At 47.4% G+C, this 23,891-nt stretch overlaps 1 protein-coding gene across 1 annotated transcript in view; it reads left to right on the forward strand.

The window, feature by feature from the left end:
• The first annotated feature begins 1,186 nt into the window (after positions 1-1,186).
• Positions 1,187-23,891, forward strand: part of DND1 (DND microRNA-mediated repression inhibitor 1) — a 69,625-nt gene continuing 46,920 nt past the window's right edge. The window contains exon 1 of the mRNA XM_069652851.1: positions 1,187-1,288. Within this exon, the coding sequence (XP_069508952.1) occupies positions 1,259-1,288 (30 nt within the window). The 5' untranslated portion in view covers positions 1,187-1,258. The remainder of the gene's footprint in view (positions 1,289-23,891) is intronic.

Consider the following 23,891-nt stretch of genomic DNA (forward strand, 5'->3'; position numbering starts at 1 on the left):
GTAGAGTTGCCCAGCAGGTGCTGTGCTGACATGGGGGGCATCATAGACAGCGTTGCCCAGCAGGGGTACTGTGAGGGTGGAGGGCCCTACAGCAGCAGGCCCTCTGCCTGGCATGCAGTGCCAGCATCGTGCTGCAGTAAAACACACACCACAGGCAGGAGTCAGTTTGCATCGACTGACGAGCCAGAAATGGGCCGTCTCTTTTATTGTGCTTTTGTCGCATGGTCACAGCATGTGACCTTGGCATGAGCCCTGGGAGGGACCAATCTCCCAGGAGGGGTGGCACACCACAGGCACTGCTGTAGTGGTATTAACAGCTCATAGATGGTAGCAGGTGCAAAATGTTGCGATTACCCGGGCATCTAATAGCAGTCCCTGGCAAATGCCTAATACTTAAACATAAGCTAAAACTATTGGCTTTGCAAATGCTTGTTTTTAACAGGACTTCTGTTAACGACACGCATTGTGTTTATAAATGGAGTTCCATTTCTCCCTATCTGTATTCTGATGCAATAGTTTCAGCTTTTAGGTAGCACAAGCAATACCTAATAGCCCAATCTAAAAATTAACTGATTGTGGTAAATTTGGGGTGGTTGAGCACGGTTCGGGGAAGGGTACTGGATTTAGGAAGGTGAAAGGTGTGCCTGTCGTGTAGGCCAATACCTAAGTAAGGACTGGGACGAAGAAGAGAGACGTGGAGGTAATGTATATGTTCAGGCAGTGTAGGGCGATTTATTTATATGGAAAGAGGCACTTTAAAATTCCAGTCGTATGTACAAACGGGTGCTCTAGAGGGGAGCAGTTATTCTAATTCTGTTTATACTACCGGGCTGTGGTAGGGATAAAATTTAGAGGATTTAGTAGTGGTTGTTGTATGTGCACACAAAGCAAGTCAGTGGTGTAAGCGTGGTATTTTCGCAGTTAGTTATGCAATCACCTACATGGCGAGCACGGTTTTATGTTTCATTATTGACCGTCGTTATAAAAATAATAACCAGCAGATTGTAACCCGCGCTGGGGTTTGGACGGGCGTGTCAACATGGTCCCTGAGAGCATCTATCCAATGGAGTGTTAGAAATACGACATTCGGGAACTTTCATCCAATGGGGTGCGAGACAGCCTGGCTGTGGGCGTGCACCTCCAGCCCACTGGGTTTGATGGGGGATTTTAGCGCCGGTCGGGCACGTGCTTGTGCAAAATCCTCACTGTGCTCGAAGTTGGCTTTGAAGTTCCGTGAGAGGCCGCGACCACCAGAGCGATGGAGTGCGGCGAGGACGTGCAGTGCGAGGTGAGCCGGGGGTCTAATGTGGGTGGGTGGGTCCTTGGTCTGGTCTTTCGCTCGGGGTATGTGTACGGTAATGATGCGAGTGGCAGAGCCACGCCGATCCGGTGCCCGGAGGGCAGTCTCCTCCCTCAAGGAAGCTGGTACTATTTGTGTACTCGCGCTGGCGCCTCGCCCGAACGGCCTTGCAGGTGGTCGAGACCGTCCCCAGCACCGCCTCCAGCGGTCCTCCTAGCCGGCAATTTCGTTTTTTTTTTTTTTTTTTTAATCAAAGGATTTTTCTCGGGTTGGGTCTTTAAAGAAGTAGGAAGCGGTATAAAACCGTGTAACGGTTTCTCCCCTGCAGGCCTTTTGCGTGAAGAAGTTTGGAAACCCTCTCTTAATGTATGCATGGGGTTGCAAAATAAACTGGGCAGTGTAGTGCACATATGAAGTTCAAGAACACTACGTATATTGTGCGATGTCTGAAATGTGTAGTGGTTTTCTTTGCGATTTTGGTGGGAATAAGTATTGCCATACAGAGTGAGCTACTTTGCCTGTAGAGTGCAGCGCGGCAAAAGTGACCACTTTCTTCCAAGTTGTTAGTGGGTTATTTACGTGTATCTAGAGTACAGAGGGATGCGTACAGCGTTATTCGGCCACATTTAATCCCTAAAACGGTCGTAAAAAATTCCTGTTATTGGGGCAGTAACATGCGGTGTAGCTACTGGAGGAACGTGGTGCTCGTGGCAACCCCTCAAAGGGTTTAGGACTGCGCTGGACAGGCCCGGCTAAAATAAAGCGATGTGTCGCCCGCGTCGTTAACCCGCAATGGGCCGGCACCGGGATCCGTCCTCGGATGTCTGGCCGGCCTTAGCCTGGACCAGGCTAAACCGAGCCCCGGCTTCACCGAAGGCAGCTCGGGGCTCGGGGATCGATTCTGCTCATTTCACCGTTTTCTATGCGTTTTGACTGAAGCGGACACCGCAGGAATCATTAGGCCATGAATATAAGTGGGAGGGGCATCACTTTTGAAAGCGGGCTTGCTACACTCTGGGCACGCTATTTTTTTTCCAAATGTGCATTTCACACTAACGCAGAAAAGCAAACCAGTAATTTCCAATCTTAAAAATGCTGCTGTTTACATTCATTACTTTATTTGAAATGTGTCGGACTACCACACATACTCTGTACTTTGTTTGCCCCTTTGTGTTTTATCACGGGTTAGTCAAAGTGGTTAATCGCAAAGTGCTTCTGTTGTGCTGACAGCAGTTTTTAGGAAATTTTAAAAGTGGGTTCATGGGTGCCATAGATTTTCACTACAGGAGCAGAAATGCCCGCACCTCAGTTCTGCATATAACCAAGCGACCCTAACCCTTGGCCGCACATTTTTTAAGGAATTCCTAAAAGTTATGATTAACAACCAGATTCAATATATAACGATCTCAGCAATGGTCTCTCAACCTGCTCAGCTACCCTGGTAGCCTTCTACAGTAGATCGTGTCTGTGGATCCCATAATGTATTAAAGCACTGCATTACCCACAATATTTTGGGTGCACGACTGCCATGGACGTTATTAAAAGTGGAATGATGTACAGTGGGTTCGGAAAGGAGGAGCAATTTCGGAAAGCGGCAGCATGAAAGAAATTGCCCCATTAATGTATATATTATTTTGAACATTTCCTTTTGAGTGAAGTCAAAATGCCTGCACGGAACCCTCGGCCGCAAACTCCACCTCACGCGGCCCTTGTGGAACCCACTCCCCAAATGTTTCCAATTCTGCCACTAGCAAGGGCATCCCTACTGGTTTGTGTAGGAGGTGGGTGACTACATCCTAGGTTAAACCCAACGTAATTCAGGAAAAAAAGAGATCGCGCTAAAACCTGCTAACGGGTGTTTTTTCAACCGGCTGCTTGCAGTGGGCGGCAGGAGAAGCGCCTGCGAGTAGTTTTTTCGTGTAGCCGACGCAGTGCGGTCCGACGTGTGCACCTCTCAGTGTTTTGCGTCGCCAGGGCGGATGGAAAATCAGCTCAGGTGTTTTCGTTTTGGGGCGAGTGAGCGGGGCCTGCTTTGAGTAAAAGGCAGGTGCGGTGGGACGTGCCGTGTCTGTTTCGCGCATGACGTTCCTACTTGTACTTTCCAATTGACGAATTCCTCTCACCTGCGCGCGCGTTCTTTTTCCTCCGTAAAATTGCAAACCTTAAAGGGAGGAGACTTCCCTAGCGCCCGCCGCGCACCCCCTCCCTCCGCGTAGCCGTGGGTGTTGCCATGACACTCGGGTTAGAACCCGGGGTGTAGTCCAACATTTACAACTTTTGCTTGTCCTTGATGTATCAGTTGCCGTTAAGTATATAAATAAATGGGAGAGATATCTTTCAAGGGTAGCATTAGCAAAGTGTGTGGGTCTGGTTGGTAGCCTTCGAGGCCGCGTTATTCTTGCTTGAACGTCTGCTCTGAGGGAACACCTGCATGCAGTCAAACTGGCGTCAAATAATTTTGCTGGAACTCCACGCCCAATTTACTTGCACCAGCCTGCATTTTTATTTTAAATGTGTTTTCCTAATCGCCGTCCAATGAGGACTGGACTTGAACATTAAAAAATGTGTTTCGGTACCCCCAAGGTTGATTTGCAACTTTTTGCGTACAGTTGGGAATATTTTATTCCGTATCATACATGTCCACGCGTTTAACTTCCAGTCTTCTTGCTTAATCCAAACTGAGATCTTCCATTCCATGTGCTTGTCATATACTTTATGTAGAATGTTTTGAGATTTTGGGGAAACAAAAAACAAGCAGCTTGGACTTTATTGTAGAACAATAGTTTGACATTAATCTTGCACAATAAATAAAAACATATGGATTCTTGCTCGCAGGTTACACTCCAGAAATATTATATTGCCCCACCAATACCATGAATAATGTAATCCTGGATGAAGGCGCTAAAATAACAACTCAGCCTAGAGGATATCTCCCTCGAACTGTTGGCTCGGCGTCCCCGGCATGAATTACAGCAGAAAGACTGGCAGAAAACTACAGAACACAAAGCCAAATATGTGATCAGCATTCATTGCGATGCTGACATAGGAACAATTAACGGACTCCCAAAATACATGCAGCTATTTCCGGACCCTTCTGTCCGTGAAATATTTTTGGGAACTTGTTTGAACATTTTGCCAACCAGAGAGAGACTCGCGGAAAGAAAAGCAGATACATTTATTGCAGATTCTGCAAAGATGTAGAAGTAACAGAAACTTTGTCATTTTAATTATGTCTGTCCTTCCTTGGCACAAAAAGTCCATGTAAGATTCGACAATACAACTGTCTGCTGAAACACGATGGTGATATGCGGGCAAGATAAAACATCAATGTATATACGCTGATTCCATTTCTAGGAAACATTCTTGATCTTAGAATGTACACAAGTTATAAATCGACTCCTCCTTTTTGTTTTTTTACTGCCAAGAGATCTTTTTAATATTCAATAGGATTGAATTTGAATGTAACTGATCGCAAATATAAATATGGAAACTAAATCATTTTATCTAAAGCGTTGTCAATTGCTCTCTGCAGAGTCGCAACTATTTTACAAGCGCCGAATTTAAACTGGTGGCTGCTTTTGTGACATGGCAACCTAAGCGGATTAACTGATTACAGACCCATTGTGATATCATTTGCTTTATTATGGGTCCGTTGTGATGTCACAACTTGTCTTTAATAAGCACATAATTTCCAGGTTTTTATATAGGTATTGCAAGCTGCCACGATAAACCAAACTAGAAGTACAATTTGGGTTCAGCTCATTGTGTTTTGTCCCCCCCCCCCACTGTTTGTCCGGTGGGCGCTTTGAAATGCAATTCCTTAAATGCACAGGGAATACAAGGTTTGTGCCCATAGTGTATAGAATCCTAAACCCCAAATGGCTGTCTTGGTTTTTTTGTAATTGCGCCACGGGATTAGAAGTGCCCAATAGATGCTTCAAGGCTGTCTTTATTTCTATTGGTAACGTAGTAACACCCGTTTTAAATATCACATCTATCAACATCTTTGACCGTACATGCTGTGTATTTAACTGGTTAACTGGTTAGACTAGTGCCGCGATGCCCGTTAATTGTCTTCAATTAGAGACAATTTAGCTCTCGTCAACGAACTTGCCCCGTAACTGCCTGGCAAGTTTGCACAATAGATAGCCATGGTGTCTTTGCTCATGTGAAGCGTACGTAACCGTCCCAGTTTTACACCAGCAACTCGGAAGACACGGTTTTTCTTTAATTGCAAAACGTCTGCCATCTATCACTGCACCCCACACGCAGAAGCCCCTGTCGCTTACCCACCAGTGCCCATCTTAACACGGGAGTGAAAAAGAGCATTTTTGGCTTACTGCACAAAAACCCAGACTCATTTAAAAGTGGAAAAGGTCGCTTTAATGTGACAGGCCAAAGCTTACAATCAAAACGCTTAACTGGCTCCATGGCCTAACAAACTAAATAGCTATTTGAACAATCAAATAAATAACTTAAACATTTCCCATTTTCCACCCAACAATTAAATAATTAAATAACCCATTTCCTCCCTAATGATCCCTTGGATCCTACCGTATCCTTGCCCCTTTTCCAGGTGTCCCGCTTTCTCCCCACGGGCCATGCCCCTCCAGGCTCAATACCTGATCCCCCGGGGTGACCTGCTTGTGCAAACAGCGCCACCCCCTCCTTTCCCGTGTCATTCCCCCATTGTGCTTCCCTCCCCCCACATCAAAAGGGGCCATGCCCCCGGCACCAGAAAAACCCTCCCCCGAGGAGTTCTTTCTGCCCCAAACCCCCCCCCCCCTTTTTCTACCTCAAACTTTTCACCCAGTCTCCCAGCCACAAACCCAAGTCCGCAAGGTAGTAACTGTTCCCGTACATGGACAAGTGTACCCCATCCTCTCTAAAAATAAGAAACCCCTCATATGTTATCTCCTTGTGGTCCATGACCCTCACTTTCACCGACGCACACAATTTTTCCATTTCCCTGTTTATCCCCTTCCTAGCCCGCTCTATTGCTCCCTCATTCCTTGCTCTTCTCGGCAACAACTTCGTCCACACCACCACCGCTTGAGGCCACATACCCCTAATCCAACCCAAATCCCTCTTCATTTTTCTCAGCAGAGCCACCCCCGTATCCCTAACCAGGTCATTCTCCCCAGCATGCAGCATCACCACCTGAGGAACTCCATAGCGTTCCCTCATTCCTGCCAATATGGGCAGCAGCTGATCCCAACGCATGCCCCCCAAACCGTGCCACCTCACCACCACTTCCTTATAACTGCAACCCAGCTGTCTACCAAACACCCTCTTCGCCAGCCCACTTCACAATTGAATGTCCAACAATCCAAACTTGCGCCAACTCCCCCTTCCTTTGCGCAGCATCTGAAACAAAAATTACAACAAATCATCTTATTACAAAACAAAACAACTTGCCCCCCTAGTCATCTAACAACTTTCTTCAGCAATCCCCTTTCCCAAAATCCCTAACGTAACCCTTGTATTTTCCCGACCTCCAACGCCCCAAGCTTTTCACCCTTTCTTCCGAAAAACCCAGTCTGCTACCCTCAGATGCTGCGCCCATCCTAAAAGAATGAGTCCCAAACTCCTCCCCTTTTTCTCCTACCCTATGTCTATGTCTATGTGTTTATAACGCGCCGACAGCCCGCAGGCATCAGGCCAACCATCAGGCCAACCACCCTGCCCAACGCCTTACGCAATACCCCCAGCACCTGCGCTGCTGTGACCGGGGATCCATCCGCATGCTGGAAAACCAAACCTACGTTAACCCCACAGCGCTCCTTCCACACCTTACCCACCTTAATTGGGCATAGAGCCTCGCTCCCTCGACCCAGCAGGACCCAAGAGCCCCTTCCCTTCTGATCCGTCTTGGACCTTTTAATTTTGATGTCTAAACCTTCCTCCGTAATTTGCACATCCTCCCGCCGCAGCCCCCCTAACCCCCCTTTTCCCCCGACCAACTCAGAAACCCTAAAGGCCCCAAAAAATAACCATGTAAAACACGCCGCAAACATTTCCCCTTCCCATACCGACCAGCAAACTCCCCCCAAAACCTCAATCAACCTCTGCAGCAATTCAGCCGATATCAGCCTCCTCTTATCCTTATCCCTCTTACTCTCCCTTGCCCATCCTTCCAACATCCTACTTGCCATCTCCCCCCCACTTGGTTGAAAACCCCAAAACCATTTTCCGTAAAAGGAGATCCCTGCTAGCTTTCCTGTTATCGTTGCCTTTGACCAGCCCCTGTCCATGCACCTAAGCAGATAATTAATAACGTCGTCCCTCCTCCGCTCTTCCGCATCCCATCTACCCCTCCAACTCCTAGCTCCTCCCCTAATAAAATCCTCCCAGGCCCTCCTGTATGACTTCTTGGATGCCGCGGCCAATGAACCCTCCACCAGTGCCAGCGCTCTCAGCTTCCTATCTTCCACAGCTCCTTCGGAATCTGCCGCCCCTCCCGATCTGCCTCTGGAGCCAATCCACGGAATCTCTGCCATTGAAAACGAGATAATGCATCAGCGATGCCATTATCCTTCCCCGGCACATGTGTTGCTTTAAACACCACATTCCATTCCATGCTACGCAGGACAAATTCTCTCATCAGCCTTGCCACCCTCTGATCCCTCGCTGACTGCCTGTTCACCACATGGACCACGCATTCGTTGTCTACATTGAAATTCACCTTCTTATTTCGCAACTCCTTCCCCCACAACTCCAATGCTACTAGTAATGGAAAAAACTCAAGGAATGCTATGCTCCTCCCTTCCTTCAACCATCTCTCCGGCCATTTCTCGGCACACCATTCCCCCCCCCCCCCCCCAAAACACTCCAAAACCACCGGCCCCCGCTGCATCCGAGAGAATCTGAACTTCCCAAGTCACTGGATCTCCCTGCAACCACATTGACGTTCCGTTGAAACTCTCCAAAAAGCGCAACCAAATCCTGCAATCCTCCCTCACTGCCCCCGATAATCTTATCCGGTGATGTGGGCACTTCGCTCCCGCCATGGCCCTTGCCATATTTCTGCAAAACGTCCTCCCCGGGGTCACCACCTTACATGCAAATTCAGATGCCCAACCAATCTCTGCATCTCCACCAGCATCATTTTCTTGGCCCCTACCGCTTTTTCAAACGGTACCACCAATTTGCTCACCTTGTCGTGCGGCAAGCGTGAGGTCATGGCCACTGAATCCAGCTCAATTCCCAGGAATGTTAACACCACTGCCGGCCCTTCCGTCTTGTCTTCGGCTAATGGTACCCCCAGCTCCTCCATCAAGTCTTGAAACAACTTTAGCATTCTTTTGCAATCCTCCTCCCTTTTTGCCCCGCTAATGAAAAGAAAGTCATCCAAATAGTGCAACACACTCTCCCACCCTGAGCTGAATGAGAAAACCCACTGTAAAAAGGAGCTAAATCGTTCAAACAGCGCACAGGAAATGGCGCACCCCATAGGCAATGCTTTGTCTATGTAAATACGGTCCTCAAACTGCAACCCCAACAACCAAAAATCCTCTGGGTGCACTGGCAATAACCTAAACGCCGCCTTGATATCGCACTTGGCCATGAAGGCCCCTCGCTCTTCCTTATTAGCTCCACCGCCTGGTCTACACTCGCGTACACAACCCCGCACTCTTCCGGGGCAATGAAGTCATTAACTGACATACCCTCCGGCCACGACAAGTGATGAATGAGTCTGAACTCCCCTGGGGCTTTCTTGGGCACCACCCCCAATGGAGGTATCACTAAGTCACCTGTTACTTCATCAAACGGACCCACCATCCTGCCCGCCGCTATTTCCTTGCTCAATTTTTGCCTTACCACCTCCGTATTCTCTCTTGCTGACTTCAGATTTTCCGCCCATCGCCGCACCCTCGGACCCTGGTAACCTAATCTGAACCCTTGCCCAAAACCCTCACTCAAAATCTTAGCCCCTTCCCTATCCGGGTAAAATTGCAACCATTCTTCCAACACCCCCTCTTTAATTGGAGTAAAAGCTTTTCCCCCAGCCCCTTTTCCTGCACCTCTCCCCCTTCCCCTATTTCCTTGTTGGAAACACTGCGTGAGAGGGTGTTTTCCCCCGCACTTGCTGCACTCATGCTTGAACCTACACATGGTTCTTGCGCAGCTCTCCTTATTGTACCCCCAGCATGCTGCTGAGGACTGGCCCCTGCCTCCTCCCCCCCCGCCCCTTCATGGGCGGGGCGACCAAGAAAGGGCCGGAAAGGCACTGGCAGCCCGCTCGCCGTGGGTAATGTCGGGGCGGGCCTCGTTGGGGCCATCCATTGCAGCCAAAGATCCATATCTTATCTCCCCCCCAGACCGCCTGACTGTCCTCCGCCATTCTCGCTCTAAATTCCTCGTCATACCTTACCCAGGCAAAGCCCCCAAAGCTCGTGAAAGCCTTCCTTATTACATCCATGTATTTAAGCAGGGCCACGCAACGCTCCGGGAATTTTTCGCAATACACGCTGGCATAAATGATAAACGCCGACGTCCAATTCTCAATGGTCACCGGGACCCTCGGGCGTGAAGCCAGCTCTCTCTCTTCCTCCTTAGACCCCTCTTTCGCTCTCACCTCCCTATGAAGCAATTTGAAGACATCCACAAATTCACCTCCCTGTATCTTCTCCCTGGTCGCTGCCATCAAATGTGCCCCCAATGGTTTCGTTATCCCCATGTATGGCAATTTCTTCTCCTTTACCTCCACCTCCTTTATCTTTTCCCGCCTGCACCTCGAGCCCCAATGGCTCCACCACTTTGTCCGTTTGGACCTCCACTGAGCAAATGTTCTTTTCAACCCCTTCGGCTCCAAAGGCCTGCACCCCGACCTCCTTCATCACACCTTGAAGACCACTCCGGTCATCCCCCAACCGCCTATTTGTAACCCCTCTCTGCCATGCAGATGACCATACCCTTTCCCGCTCACCTCTTTCCACGCCTGCCATCTGCGGCCTGGCATCCACACCGGTGCTCCTCCTCTCCATTCTTAGAGGGCTCCTGCTGCGGGGACAAAACATGTCAGCACAATCACCCAGCCAATTATTCCCTTGACCCCTTTCACCCCGACCCCCTTGTACTTCCCTTTCCTTGTCCCACCTTGAACTTCTTCTCTCCTCCGCCCTTTCCCTATCCGCCCTGTAATCCTCAAATTCCCATTGCCCCCTGTATTCCTCCCAACCAACTTCATCACCCCTTAAATACCATTGAGGATGCGGGCTCCTGCCCGAGATGATTTGCTGATCTTCCTCCGAGCCCGGGGCGTCCGCCCGCCACTCCTCTGACGTCTTCTCGGCGGCGCTGTGGAAACCTCTGCCTGGTCCTCTTCTCTTGGGCGAGGCGTTCCGACCTCCACCCTGACATCCTCGTTGCTAGGGGCTGTGCCGCGCCCTCTAGGCTCTCCTTGCGCTAACCGAGGAGGGGCCGTACCGAAACCCTCACCCTCCATCTGTACAGCGGGGGCTGCGCAGCACCCTCCGCCCCCACTCCTATCCGGGGGGGGCCGTTCAGCGCCCCACCCTCCTCAATTGACGGGGACCTCTCCCTCCTCCCACCTGCGCTCTTCTGCAGGTATTTACCCCCTCTTCCTCTCTGCCCTGCCACCCCCATCTGCGCCCCACCCCTGCCCCCACTGGTGTTCCCTCGGTCCCTACCCTCTCGAGCGCTCCCCTCTTCCCTAGAGCTATCATACCCTTCCTCCCTCCCTGGCTGCCCCCCTGATCTCCCTAAACCCCCATCTGCCCTCTTGTCTATCTCCCTCCTCATCTTCCTGCCCCTAGATTCCCAAATCTCCCCTCTCCCCGCCGTAGGGGTGCAAGCCACCACAGCCGCCAATGCACCATCTGCCGCCGCTCTGCGCTGCGGCCGGCCCCCACCGCTCACCTCCTCTCCCGTAACTTCCCCTACCGCACCTTCCAATTGGGCTTTAGTTGCCCTGCTAATGATTTCCAGGGCCTTCTTCAAGGTCCCGGCATCCACCAGCCCCTTCTTGCTCGCCCCCCCCGGCCTGTCATCGTGCACACTAAAACGCGTGTGCCCAGAAAATATACCCCCTCAAATGCCCTAATTACTCTATGCCCCCGAGCCGGGACCTACCCGTGGACTAGCCCCTTTGGCCCTGAGAAACCTCACAGGAGCTAACCGCCCCCCAGAACCACAATCACAACACACACCTAGTGTGATCCCCTGTAAATAATCTCCCTAATATTGCCAATTAATAAGGCAACACATTTTTAAACTAACCTTCCTTAAATAGTTTTTTTTTTTTTTCTGCTTCCCTACTGCTAAATTGAAAAATATAAACTAGAATATATATATATATATATATATTTTTTTTTTGAACCTGCCAAAAAACTACCACTTTGTACCTTCTACCCTCTCCCTACCCACCACCTAGCCCAGAAACGAGAGCCCTGCAACACCCGAAAGCACGCCCTAGGTAGCACTTGCTAACCGGCATAAAACACTGCCACCTGGCCGTGCCCCGAGCGCACCGCACTCCACCAACCACAACCGGGACGCGGCTCCTTTATGCGCGCTGCCCAGCCCCCTTATGTGCGAGCGCTGAAACGCGCCCTCCGCACACGGGCCAAAACGCACGGAAGCGGAGCAGGAACTAATCCCTTGGGGCGCCGCGGAAAGCCGCTGCCGAGCCACTGAAGCTCCGCTCCCCCCCGGCCCCAACGCCCACACGAACCGCGGGTTTACGCGCGGGTCACCAATCCCTCCCTAAACCCGACAAGAAACGCGGAGCCCCCCGCTCCCCGCTCGCGGGCTACCACTAAAGGAAGACGGAAGCCTGAAGAAAACCGGTAAGCCGCGAGGGGTGTCTTATTTACGGCACCCCTCCTACCCCGCTAACCCAAGTCCGAACTTTTATTTATTTTTTTATTTTATTTTAAATACCTACCCGTCCTCCCGCTAAACTAATCCCCTACCTCACCTGCACTAACTAGACAACTAGGCCCAAGGAACCACAGGGAAGGCTCGGGAGCGGGCAACGGGACCTGTCAATCGCCAAGTCCTAACCGTCGCCCCCCCCCCCCCCCCACTGTTTGTCCGGTGGGCGCTTTGAAATGCAATTCCTTAAATGCACAGGGAATACAAGGTTTGTGCCCATAGTGTATAGAATCCTAAACCCCGAATGGCTGTCTTGGTTTTTTTGGAATTGCGCCACGGGATTAGAAGTGCCCAATAGATGCTTCAAGGCTGTCTTTATTTCTGCTGGTAACGTAGTAACACCCGTTTTAAATATCACATCTATCAACATCTTTGACCGTACATGCTGTGTATTTAACTGGTTAGACTAGTGCCGCGATGCCCGTTAATTGTCTTCAATTAGAGACAATTTAGCTCTCGTCGTCAATGAACTTGCCCCGTAACTGACTGGCAAGTTTGCACAATAGATAGCCATGGTGTCTTTGCTCATGTGAAGCGTACGTAACCGTCCCAGTTTTACACCAGCAACTCGGAAGACACGGTTTTTCTTTAATTGCAAAACGTCTGCCATCAGTTAATTATCTATCACAGCACCCCACACGCAGAAGCCCCTGTCACTTACCCACCATTGCCCATCTTAACACGGGAGTGAAAAAGAGCATTTTTGTTGTTGTATACATTACAAATATCTATGAGCAGGGTCGGACTGGGGCATGACATTGTCTCCGGCAATAATGGAGATGGTGTCCCACAGTTTCAAAAGGCAATTCATTCCTTTTGTGACACGGTTTGAATAGTACCCAAGGGGGGAGATTTTCGATGCAGATTTTGCATTTCAAAGAATAGTTATTCAGCAACAATGGTGAAAACTACTAGCCGTATAGTGAAGAAACTCCTCAAACTGTCCCATAATGGGCATAAAGGTGCCACAATAGCATGTGTGTGCGTTTGGTCCGGGCATTGCCCTATATACGCCAGTCCGATCCTGCTTATGGGAACATAATGCACAATGGCCTTTCTGCTGATTTTGATAGCACCGGTCAAGTGTTGGCAGAACTGCAAGTCGTATATAGAATTTAGGCGGGCTTACTTTTCGGTGACGGGATGCTGGCAGTCCTGCTAAGGAGGGCGAACTGCTTCCCTGCACGCGTTGCTTTCACAGTGCCACTGCTGTTAGCCCTGGCCACAGTCCACGAGTGCCATGTGCGCCTAAACCTCCGCAGCGCTCGCTTCCTTAATTGCCCTAAGAATCACCCTAACGTAATTGGCTAGGGTGGGGGAGCGAGGGGCACGCATGCAGGTCATGAGCTGGGTGCTAGAGGCACGCATTTGTGTCATTCTAACTATACCAAATGCCCACAAGCTGTGCGCTGGCACTCGCTCACTTTTTATTGAATTTGGCCATATCGGCCTCAAAGTAATCTCTCATTTGCCTCGCAAGCTCTGTCAGTGGTGCTGGTTACATTCCGTACGTTTAGGAAATGTTGGGAAGGGCACACAGGCGCCGCACGCACACGTTGACACGTTCTCTTTTTGGATGCCATATCGGCCACATTTTTATTATTTAAATCATAACAAAAAATGAGACTTAAAAACCACACATTACCAATAACAATACCTCCTACTACTGAGATGTGGGCCACGACCTCCGCCCCTCAAGGTGGTGCATGGTGGTGAGGCCCTATCCCGTCCCCACTATCCCCTCCTCTGTATGGTGGGGCGATCCCTGGAGGCTGCCTCTTCGTTACCCAACTTGCCTCCTGCCCCCTCACCGCTGGCAGTTGTCCATGAATTACTGTGTACTGCGCCCTCCCCCCCTCACCTAATTCCAACTCTGCCGTCCCCCAGGAGGGGATTTAAATGTCTCTGTGGTCTCCCCCAACCCGCCCTGCCACAAGGGTGTGGATCCACTGGTCCATGCCACCCAAACATGCACCCATGTTCTCATCACTGCAAAATTCTGCACCGAGTCTCTGGTCCTCTAAGTCCATTCGTGATGATCGCTAGTCGCCCGTTGCATCCAGCAAGCTGGGCCATCTCTCCCTTTTCATTTTTTGTGCTGCAATGTTCAAAGGGCGCGAAGGCACGCTGACCCCCCAATTCGCTCTGTGGTATAATTTGCAAGCAATGTCTTTAAGCAAAATTGTCTAAGCCAACGAAACGGAGATAAAAGGTCCATGATCTGAGCTCTCCCCCCCTCCACCCCCCCCTTGTACCAGATCGTAATGCCGGATCTGGCGACCTTTTCTCTTTCTCTCCTCTTAACACGCAGCCGCCTGCACCAATCCAGTGTATGTCGAACTCTGTCGCGCTTGACAATTCGGCATTGCTCCGCTCCTTTCTCCTTACGCACGAGTGACCCACACCACTGTCTGCACCATCCGCCCTATGCGGGTAGACGCAAGAGAGTATGTTAACACATGATTTAATATCACAGCCGGTGCAGGCCCTTGCCTCCTCATCCCTCCACATAATCACACTGTCCTGCCCCCCCCCCCCACCCCCATCCAATCTTATCTCACCGGTCGCCTGTCATCATGCCAAGTGAGGCCTGATGTATCCTTTGTAATCCCTAGACTTCCGCCCAATTCCTTAATTTTGCTTTCCTTGCACCCAAACCTGGCTGCAGTGGTGGCTGACCCAATCCAGAAGGACTGAATGAATGGGCAAAACCCAACTCCCAGCGGTGTTTATTTTTTTAATTTATTTATTTTTTATTCATGGTTTGTCATAAACCTTTACAAAATATACACAAAATGGAAAGATTAAAACACAAAAAGAAAAATGAACCATTAAAATTTCACACAATCACAGCATAAGAATGGACTTGATTGTACAATTTGGAAGCTAACACTTTACTCTTTGTCAAAGACCAATCCATACCCCTTTATAATCTGTTTGCATTTGATGGGTTTGTTCATAACAGTACACTTAGCAATACCAATTTCTTCTAGCATCAGCTCAATTTCATTGTTTAGAGCAACCATAAAGGTGCAAAACACATCAGCCCCTGCTTCCGCATAAAAGTTGGTGACTCCCAATAATTGGCATTTTCTCCATAACATAAGCCTTTTAGTTGCAACTAACGAGTGGAGGGATTGTAAACCCAATTCGTATCTCAATACTTCGATGGGGATACAATTAGGTAAAAAGAACAAAAGCCCCCTCCAAACAATACCTTCCAATGTTTTTCAGAAAATCATCAATATCAACTGAAAAGATTTCTAGGCCATAAGTGATCCGCGGGACCACTTTACTTAGGTAAAATTCTCTCATTGGTTTCATCGTAAAACCTCTATTTTCTTTCCAGCATTCGCATCTGTTTTAAAGCCACTTCTGATTTTGATTTAAGTTGGTTTTTAAACGGTGTGACCGATTCAGTGCCCATAAAGCAATAACCTAGATATTTGAATGCTTTTGGGGCTTAATTTGTTTGCCTTCACAGAACCATGATCGTTTTGGAGGGATTAATTTTTAGGTATAGATTACTTATAAACAATTCAAAAGTCTTAATTAGGCGCTGTAAACCCACTTTGGTATTGCCCAAGAGGAGAAAATCATCAGCATAAGCCAACCACGAAATTTCTCTTCCATTCAGTTTGGGTGAAACCAGACCCATGTTCATAAAGGCAAATTGAGCTCCACTGACATATAGGTTAAAAATCGTTGGTGCCAGCATGCATCCTTTTCTTAAACCCATTGTTGATTTAAAATTTGGGAAGAGAGATCCCCGACCGTGATCATTCTCACAACTAGCCTAGTGTCTGTGTAAAGTTCAACAATAATGTTCAATAAATGCATTGGCATTTTTAAGGATTTTAGATTATGCCATAGCATTGGCCTGCCAACAAGGTCAAATGCCTTGCTAAGGTCCATAGATGCCACTAAAGTTTGACTCTTCCCCTTAGCCCACGCTTTGCTTTGGATACATCGCAAGACTAACCCACCACAATCCGTACTGCAGTTTTTCTTGAAACCCACTTGGTTCATGCTAAGTATATGATTATCCTCCATCCACCTCTGACATCGATCAATACCAAGGATGCAAATATTTTAGAGTCTGGGTCCGCGATAGCTATGGGTCTGTAGTTGCTGGCCTCCAATCGAGAACCCTTTTTAAATACCGGGATGACAACAGACACCCTCCAAGATTGCGGAATGGTACACACGTCTTTGAAAAGTATACATACAATTCTTGCCCATAAGAGAGGGTCAGCTTTTAGCACCTTATTACTGAGGTTGTTTAATCCAGGGGCTCCTGTATTTTTAGATTTTATTATAAGATTCTTTATTATACCTACCTCACATCTCAATGTCCAAGGTCAAGGACTCACTCTATGAGGTGAGTAACATTGGGCGTTACAACTTAGAAAAATGGCCTGCCCAGATGGCTTCAGGGATTGGATTTATCATTATTTTGACTTGAGTCGGGTCCACATTATTCATTAGTTGCCAGAAGTTATGCGAGTTCACCCCTCTCATTGCTCCTAATATCCGTTGAGCAATGATATACAAAAACTGGCTGAGGAGCCATAGATATGATTGCTTTACTCGTTTAATAGAAACCCAATGATCTGAACCGGCTATAATCAGTTTACGAAGTCTGCGGAGCTCCCTATTAAGTTCTTTTTCTTTCGTGAACATCTATGCCAATTGCATGTTTGTGTTGATTTGTCCAAACAGATCTGCGAGGCTTGTGTTAAAAAAAAAATCCTTAATTTTGGATCTAATGGTGCCGTCGAATTCTTTTACTGAGAACATATGCAAACGTTGTTCCAAATTTTTATTTTCATATTCAGCATAGAGATAAATTTGTGTGTGGAATTAAAGGACCATTTAATCCTATTATTTGCGGTGTTAAGCAAAAGATCCTCCTTATAGCATTGTTTAGCCCTTTCACAGATTAAAAGTTCAAACTCCCATCACAAGCATGCAGTGGTCACTTGTCGAGACTTGCTTCACTTCAAAATTTAACAATGAAAAACTCAATTTGGCAGTTAGAAAAATATGATCAATAGTGGACTTGCAGCCTCTTGCATTCCATGTACATTGGTCATTAGAAATACGCTTTAATCCCCACAATTCGGTTTATTTATGCCATAGGAATCCTCTGAGTTTCTGGCTAATTACACAGGTTGTCATCTTGAGGTGCAAGGATTCTCCCATCAAACTGTCCACATCACAGTCGGCGTTTAAATCGCCTGCTATTATTTGACCAGAAGTGTTGTTGGTAGACCACTGATCTATTTGTTTACCTAAATCAATTAAGTTGATTTCCAGCTGTTGATCGGATAAGACATTCACGTTCGAATACACGTTAATTATCAGTAGTGAGAAGAGATTCAAACCATCTCCCACCGAATAATCAGTTAAGAGAAACGATTGACCTTGTTGCCAAGTGTTTATTTTTTGCAGACCTGGGGACTCCTTTGAAGCCGTGAGTATACCCCCCTTAAGTCTGCCTCTCGCACCTTTTGTGGCACATAAGTCCTCCACTACGAAATCTTCCCAGCCCACATAGTGGTCAGCCAGGTTTCTTGTAACAAAATTAGATCAAAGCCATGTAAATCTAACATGAGAGATTAGTTGTTAAAAAGATTGAAATTGCCACGAGAATTCCAGCATAGCAATTTCAAAGCATGATTTAGTAACTATGCAGGTTTACCCAATTAGATTGGAGATTGCGTCTCGCAAAGAAAGAGCCAAAAATCTCCAATCCTGTTTCTCTGATACATCAGTTTTTTGATTGGTCTGATGGAAACTTCGTTCCTCACTTTCTTGCCTTGTTATCCCACCTCTATCAGTGATTTGTGTTGGAATAGACTGGTCCTTAAATTAGAAGATGTCAAAACCCATACGATGAAGAGCTTCTGCCTCCTTCAGTATCATTGACCGAACCAAGGGGGATGGAATCGCCAATCTGACAAAATCCCATCTTCCCTTATCGATAAAATCGACCATATGAATATCTGCAGAGGTAATAAGTTTGAGTTCAGATATCTCCGCAAATAACGAGAGAATGTAGGGTCTATTTAGCGATTGCATTCTATCATCTTTAAATAAGGAGCATAAAATCAGACTCGGCATATGTGGAAGTGCCACAGGTCTGAGCTCCTGCAGATATTTAATATCGTTAGATGCTTTATCATTATGCCACCTACCATCCCCCCCTTACATATGAGCGATAGTCCTGTTCATTCCTCTCTTCTTCTGATAAGCCCTCATCTTTTTATTGACAGTTCAACAGAGCATCTTTATTTCTAAGCCTCTTATTTTCTTCTACAATGTTGTTCACATTTTTTTTAGGAGTTCACCAATTTGATCATGGTCATTGGCCTTCCGATTTATGCTAGTATCTGTGATCACTGTCTGTATGATATCATATTGTGTACGCCCTGCATTCTGCATCTCAGTAGGAAGTGCAGTTTCCTTCTCCTTTGTACGCAAACTCGTATTCGTGTGTTCCATTACTCTTATCTTGTTCTTTCAATCTTTTATTTTCATTCATCAAATCCTGGACATTTCTGAGTATTTCCTCCACATTTGTCTCAATATCTGTGGGCGCAAGGTGAGGGTTAAGTGCTGCATCTGCACCTTGCAGGACTGATCTCTCATCCTGTTTACTACAAGAGTCTACCATTGTTGTATTTGTAAAAGGTAATGTATTGATATTCGTAGTGTCTTTATGGTATAATCCCGTGTTTACTGAATGTACAATTGGTCTTATTCGTGCTTCACTACCTCCCCAGAGGCCAAGAGTGTATGATTGTTTTTAACCTGTTCTATACCACTCATGTTTTTACCAGATCTAATAGGCTCCTTTGTACTTAGGCAGTCAGCTTTCTTATTCGACGTACTTATTGGACCTTTAAAGATTTTAAAAATGTCATTCAAACCATTTTCCAGTCTACTCGTGTTATCCGTAAGGAAGCGTTTTTTTTTTTCTTTTTCATTCATAACCTCATACATTCCCTCCACTCCTTCATATTCACTCTGAGTTGCCTGATCAGCGGATGTTTTCACAGTTACAGCTGCATTCATCTGTGTGGTTCCACAATTCGATATCACACAGACAACTGCATCCGAAGCATCCTCATCAATCATGTTTCATATCAAGGTCTCTCATAAATTTTCTAGATTTGTTTCTTCTGTTTTTTTTTTCTACTTATTTTTTTTCTGTTCTAGAAGGCATAGTATCCCTAATAGGACCTTCAGTTAAGTCGTTGCCCTTAGAAATAATTTTGGGCGTGACAGTGTCCTTTTTCGCAGAGTTGGCCACAATTTCCGAAAATTTAGGGGCCACCATGTTATTTCTAGATGTTTTATTTTTAAGCGGAGAGGGCACATCAGGCTGACCATTCCCAATTTCCACCCCATTTGTGTGGCGTGTAGATTTCAGATCAGCATTCCATGTTACCATTGTTTCCTTCACTATGGGGACTAACATGTCAGCTAGTCCTATAGGCAAAGTCTCTATACATTTAACAATAGGTATGAGTAAGCTCGGTAGGACTTTGGGAAAATTGTCAATAGCTGTTACCATAGAAGTCAACAAGTCCTTATGTTTTCTAAGTTCAACCAAAATAGCTTGGTTGAAAATACCTATCGTCGTCATGTCATCAGCTGGTGGAAAATCATTTATGCCCTCCGATAGGGTATCGTATATGGGATCAGACATATTATCGTCAGTAATAAAGATAGCCGGAGTGTCAGAGTCAAGAGCGTCATTTCCAGCAACCTTATCCCCCTGATGTGGATCATTGAGTACCCCTTCTATCTCATAGTCACCAAACATTGGTTGGGAAGAGTCCATGACTACCTCCTGATTCCTAATTTCAACTGAACAATCCTGCGCACACTGTAACAATTCCTCTTCATCTGCACACGGTGTAGGCAAAGGAAGTGCCGCCGCACGAGCCAGACTAGCCCTGCGGGTACTTACTGCAGTGAAGAAGTCCGCCCTATGGTCTTGACGTAGGGCGGCTAATTTTACTTTACCCATGTTGTAATTAGTTAAGATCACTCAATACGCTAAAGGACTAAGGTGTTGATATATACAACACCCAACTTCAGCGGTTATGAGGTGTATTTGGATTGCACCAAAAATTTAAATACCTGTTAAAGAAGCGTATTTCTGGTACTTGGTTTATCTTGCGTTGCCCTCGCATCCAAAGCACATAATCGACGGGTCAGTTCCCCCTGCACACACAAGATTGGTGGTTAACCACGCCCGCAACACGGAGCACGAACCGCAAACGGCGTGCTTTGGAGTGCTTCTGTGTGTGTGCGCGCGCGCGCTACACACACTGCTTTTGGGCTTTAGGGGGGCGGGCACAAGGGTGAGCTTAGCGTTGCAAGCCCAATCAGAAAACAGCTAGAAGTGAGTATAAAGGAAAGATTTAGGTCAAGGAAGATTAGGAGGGATAGTAGTGTGTCCTAAACTTACAATGTCAATTGAGAGTGTATATTTACTTTCTGCCCAGATAGGTCCGGCAGCTTCCTGTGTGCCTGTAAAGGACGTCCGCTTCACCGTGGATTCAGCGCTCAGCAAGCGGCGTCCAGTCTGGCAGAATGAAAAGAAAACATCTGTGTCAGCATACAGTTCCAAAAAAGACAAGTCCTTCCCAGCAAACAGCGTGCTTTCAAGTGCTTCCGTGTGTATAGAAATCATTCCTGAAGAGCCACTGTGCTCCGACTCCACGGTTTACACGCCTCTCTCCCTCCCAGCGGTCTTTTTTTCTCTAAGACTTTCCTGAATTGAAATCTAGAGCAGCATAACCCATCTTTGGTGGAACAAGGGACCTCTTTCTTCCCCTCTCAGGGCTAGGATTGCTCCCAGCAACCTTACAGGGCAGATTTCTGCTCTGGCCTGCCTTAGTGATACCCCAACTCCTTTTCCCTCCTGATCTGTTTTGGATTTTCTCAGCCAAAAATGCGGGTCATCAGTTGAGAACCACAGTAGTTTAATCTTCTCCCTGGATGTCCTTAGGTTTACTGTTTTCGTTGCTCTTTTTGGTTCTTTTTGTTTTGTCTTTTTCCGATCGAATACTTGATGTAACTGAATTTGTAAAGTTTTGCTAAAAACAATTAAATAAAAATATCTGGTCCTCCCCATGCCTTGACAGATCCTCACGGGGACACCTAGCTCCCATACCCCCCCCCCCACATCCTGTCCGTTCTGGAGGCCCCCACCAGTTCTCCTGTCCTGAATGCTCTGAATAAAGCAGTGACAGATGCTGCCTTGAACAAAGGTACTTACTATGCATCTATGCAAACATCCCCCAGGTGCCCTCTGATTGCGTCCAGTTTCTCGGGATCCAGAGGACGTCTGCTGTCGCCCTGCAGAGCCTGTATCCTTCACCCGATCAAGGCCTTTTTATCTCGAAGTCCTGCAAAAAATCAGATGGCAGCCGTTTATGTTCTGGCTGCCCTTACTGATTCTCCAAAACCTCGGACATGTCCCAGGAATTGCCCTATGCTCCCGTGGAATACATCACCAAACCCTGATTGTGACAAAACATTTAACATATGTTTTTTTTTTTGTGTTTTCTGTGATACAGATCCATCAATCAGAAGAGCCAACTCATAGTTTCTAAGGAAACAGCGTAATTGTGGGGCTGCTGTGGGCAAACATTGCTAGTGCGTTAGTTTAAAATGTTAGTAACACTGCTTTGCGTTAAACGGAACAAGGCATCGGCTGCATTATTGTGAATGCCTGGCACATGTTTTGCCAAAGCGTACATATGACATCTTTTTGGTGATCTTAAAACCATGGGACACGTGCCTATTGACTGTTAATGGAGCACACCACCATGGGACACGTGCCTATTGACTGTTAATGGAGCACACCACGGACAATGCTATCTGACCAGAACACATCCCTGTCCTTTAGTTCAAACCTCCAAATCTCTACTGCCACTATGGGAAATAGTTAAAAAAAAAAAAAAAAAGTTTTAAAAAAAAATGGTTCCTGGTCAGTCCACGGTCCACCCAACTGTCAGGCCACTGCTGTCTGCACCATTTACCCCAAAATGGCCCCAAAGCCCACACTAGTCGGTGTAGAGGCCCATAAATAAGAAATCGTCCAGGTAAGGCATCACCTGCGCTCCTTTTGTTGCCCACTCTAGAAATGTGCTGATAACTGAACCACCCCATTGGCATGCACTATTGGGAAATGATATGTTGTGAATCAGTCTGAATATCCCAGGCTCCTTTTTTGGGGACTTCCCCCACCAGTGAATGCACAAAATTGGACCGGGACAAGAAAGGTCCTGCCCAACCTCTGTTCTTCAATCACCCTGTCAACCAATCCTGGTTGCCCTCTACTAGTAATTGTGCCTAGGGTACCGATTTGGCCAACTTAGTATGTCCACCCTTAGAGGGGAAAACTCGCTGGTGGCTCCCCCACAGCCGTTTGTTTTTGCATTCTTGACCTTGCCTGATCATCCTACTAAATTAACAAATGTACTTATACTTGCATCCTGGTCGCGCACACGTTATTTTATTCAAGGTCCAACAGGCTCCCTTCCTATCCCCTGATCCTGCGCTGCTTCGAAAGGGTTGCGTCTGTCTCCCTGTCGCAAAATGTCTGCTGGACATATTGCGAACCACCGTGCAGCTTGCCCATCCATCCATTGCCCTGGATCCCCAGCCCATTTGTGTTCCCTTCCTTGGCGTTCCTAAACCTCATCATAAACCAAGCCCCAAAAGCATAATCATGGTACATTGACAACACCAAATGATGATCGGACCATAGCTTCTGGTGTAACTCAGGAGATTTCTCCAGCAGTAGTGCAGAAAATAAAGCGACTAGTGGCCTAATTTATTGGAGACTTTTCAAAAATGATTTCCCATCTTTCCCCTTGGCTCATGGCGTCCTTGCATTCTTTTACTCTTCTGTAATCTAGGAATGAAATCTAGGAATGAATATAAATGTATTTGTCCTTTCAAATGTTTTCTTTTGTGTCCAGTGACACGTGCCATGTAAGCATACCTGGTGTCCTTGTCTGCCCTTGGGCGGGGGCCATCTGGGGGGCGACCCCAGGGTAACCCTGCTGCTGTTGGTGCCACATCTTGTCCCCCTGGATTGTTTGTATTGCTTGCGCCTCCCCCAGCACTGGGTTTCCAGGGGCTTGTCCTGTTTGAACCGCCAACTGGCCCTTCTTCTTTCCTTCTGTTTGGCCCGTACTTGCCTCCCCTCCTCCGTTTAGGTAGTGCCGAGTTATTCTGGCTGTTGAGCTTTTTTTGCTTCTCTTTGCAGTGGGGAATGCCACCCTGGGGGCCACATTGGACCTTCTTGCTCCCCCCCCCTCTTACCTCCTCCCTGGTGGGCTCCCCACTACCCAGTCCTGTTGCTGGATTTCATGCAAGGGAAGCCATGATGGCGTCCAGTTGCCCTGCATCATTGTGATCAGGGCAGCTAACTTGCCTGGATCCATGTCCCTGCCCTCTTTGTGCAGCGCCTTGCGTCAGCAAATCCCTTTCCTATCCCAACAATGGCTGCCTTGCTTTTTTAGACCGTTATAGCGCAAGATCAATTTCTGTAAAAATGCTCCCTTAATCCCTTGCACTTTCCCGTGCACATGTATCAAGGTTGTGCAACCTTCTCCCCCCACCTGTCTCATTTTGCCAACAAATGCGACCTCTCTCCGCC

This window comes from Ambystoma mexicanum, chromosome 3q, assembly GCF_040938575.1.
Source record: "Ambystoma mexicanum isolate Mex_15411 chromosome 3q, UKY_AmexF1_1, whole genome shotgun sequence".
Taxonomy (NCBI): domain Eukaryota; kingdom Metazoa; phylum Chordata; class Amphibia; order Caudata; family Ambystomatidae; genus Ambystoma; species Ambystoma mexicanum.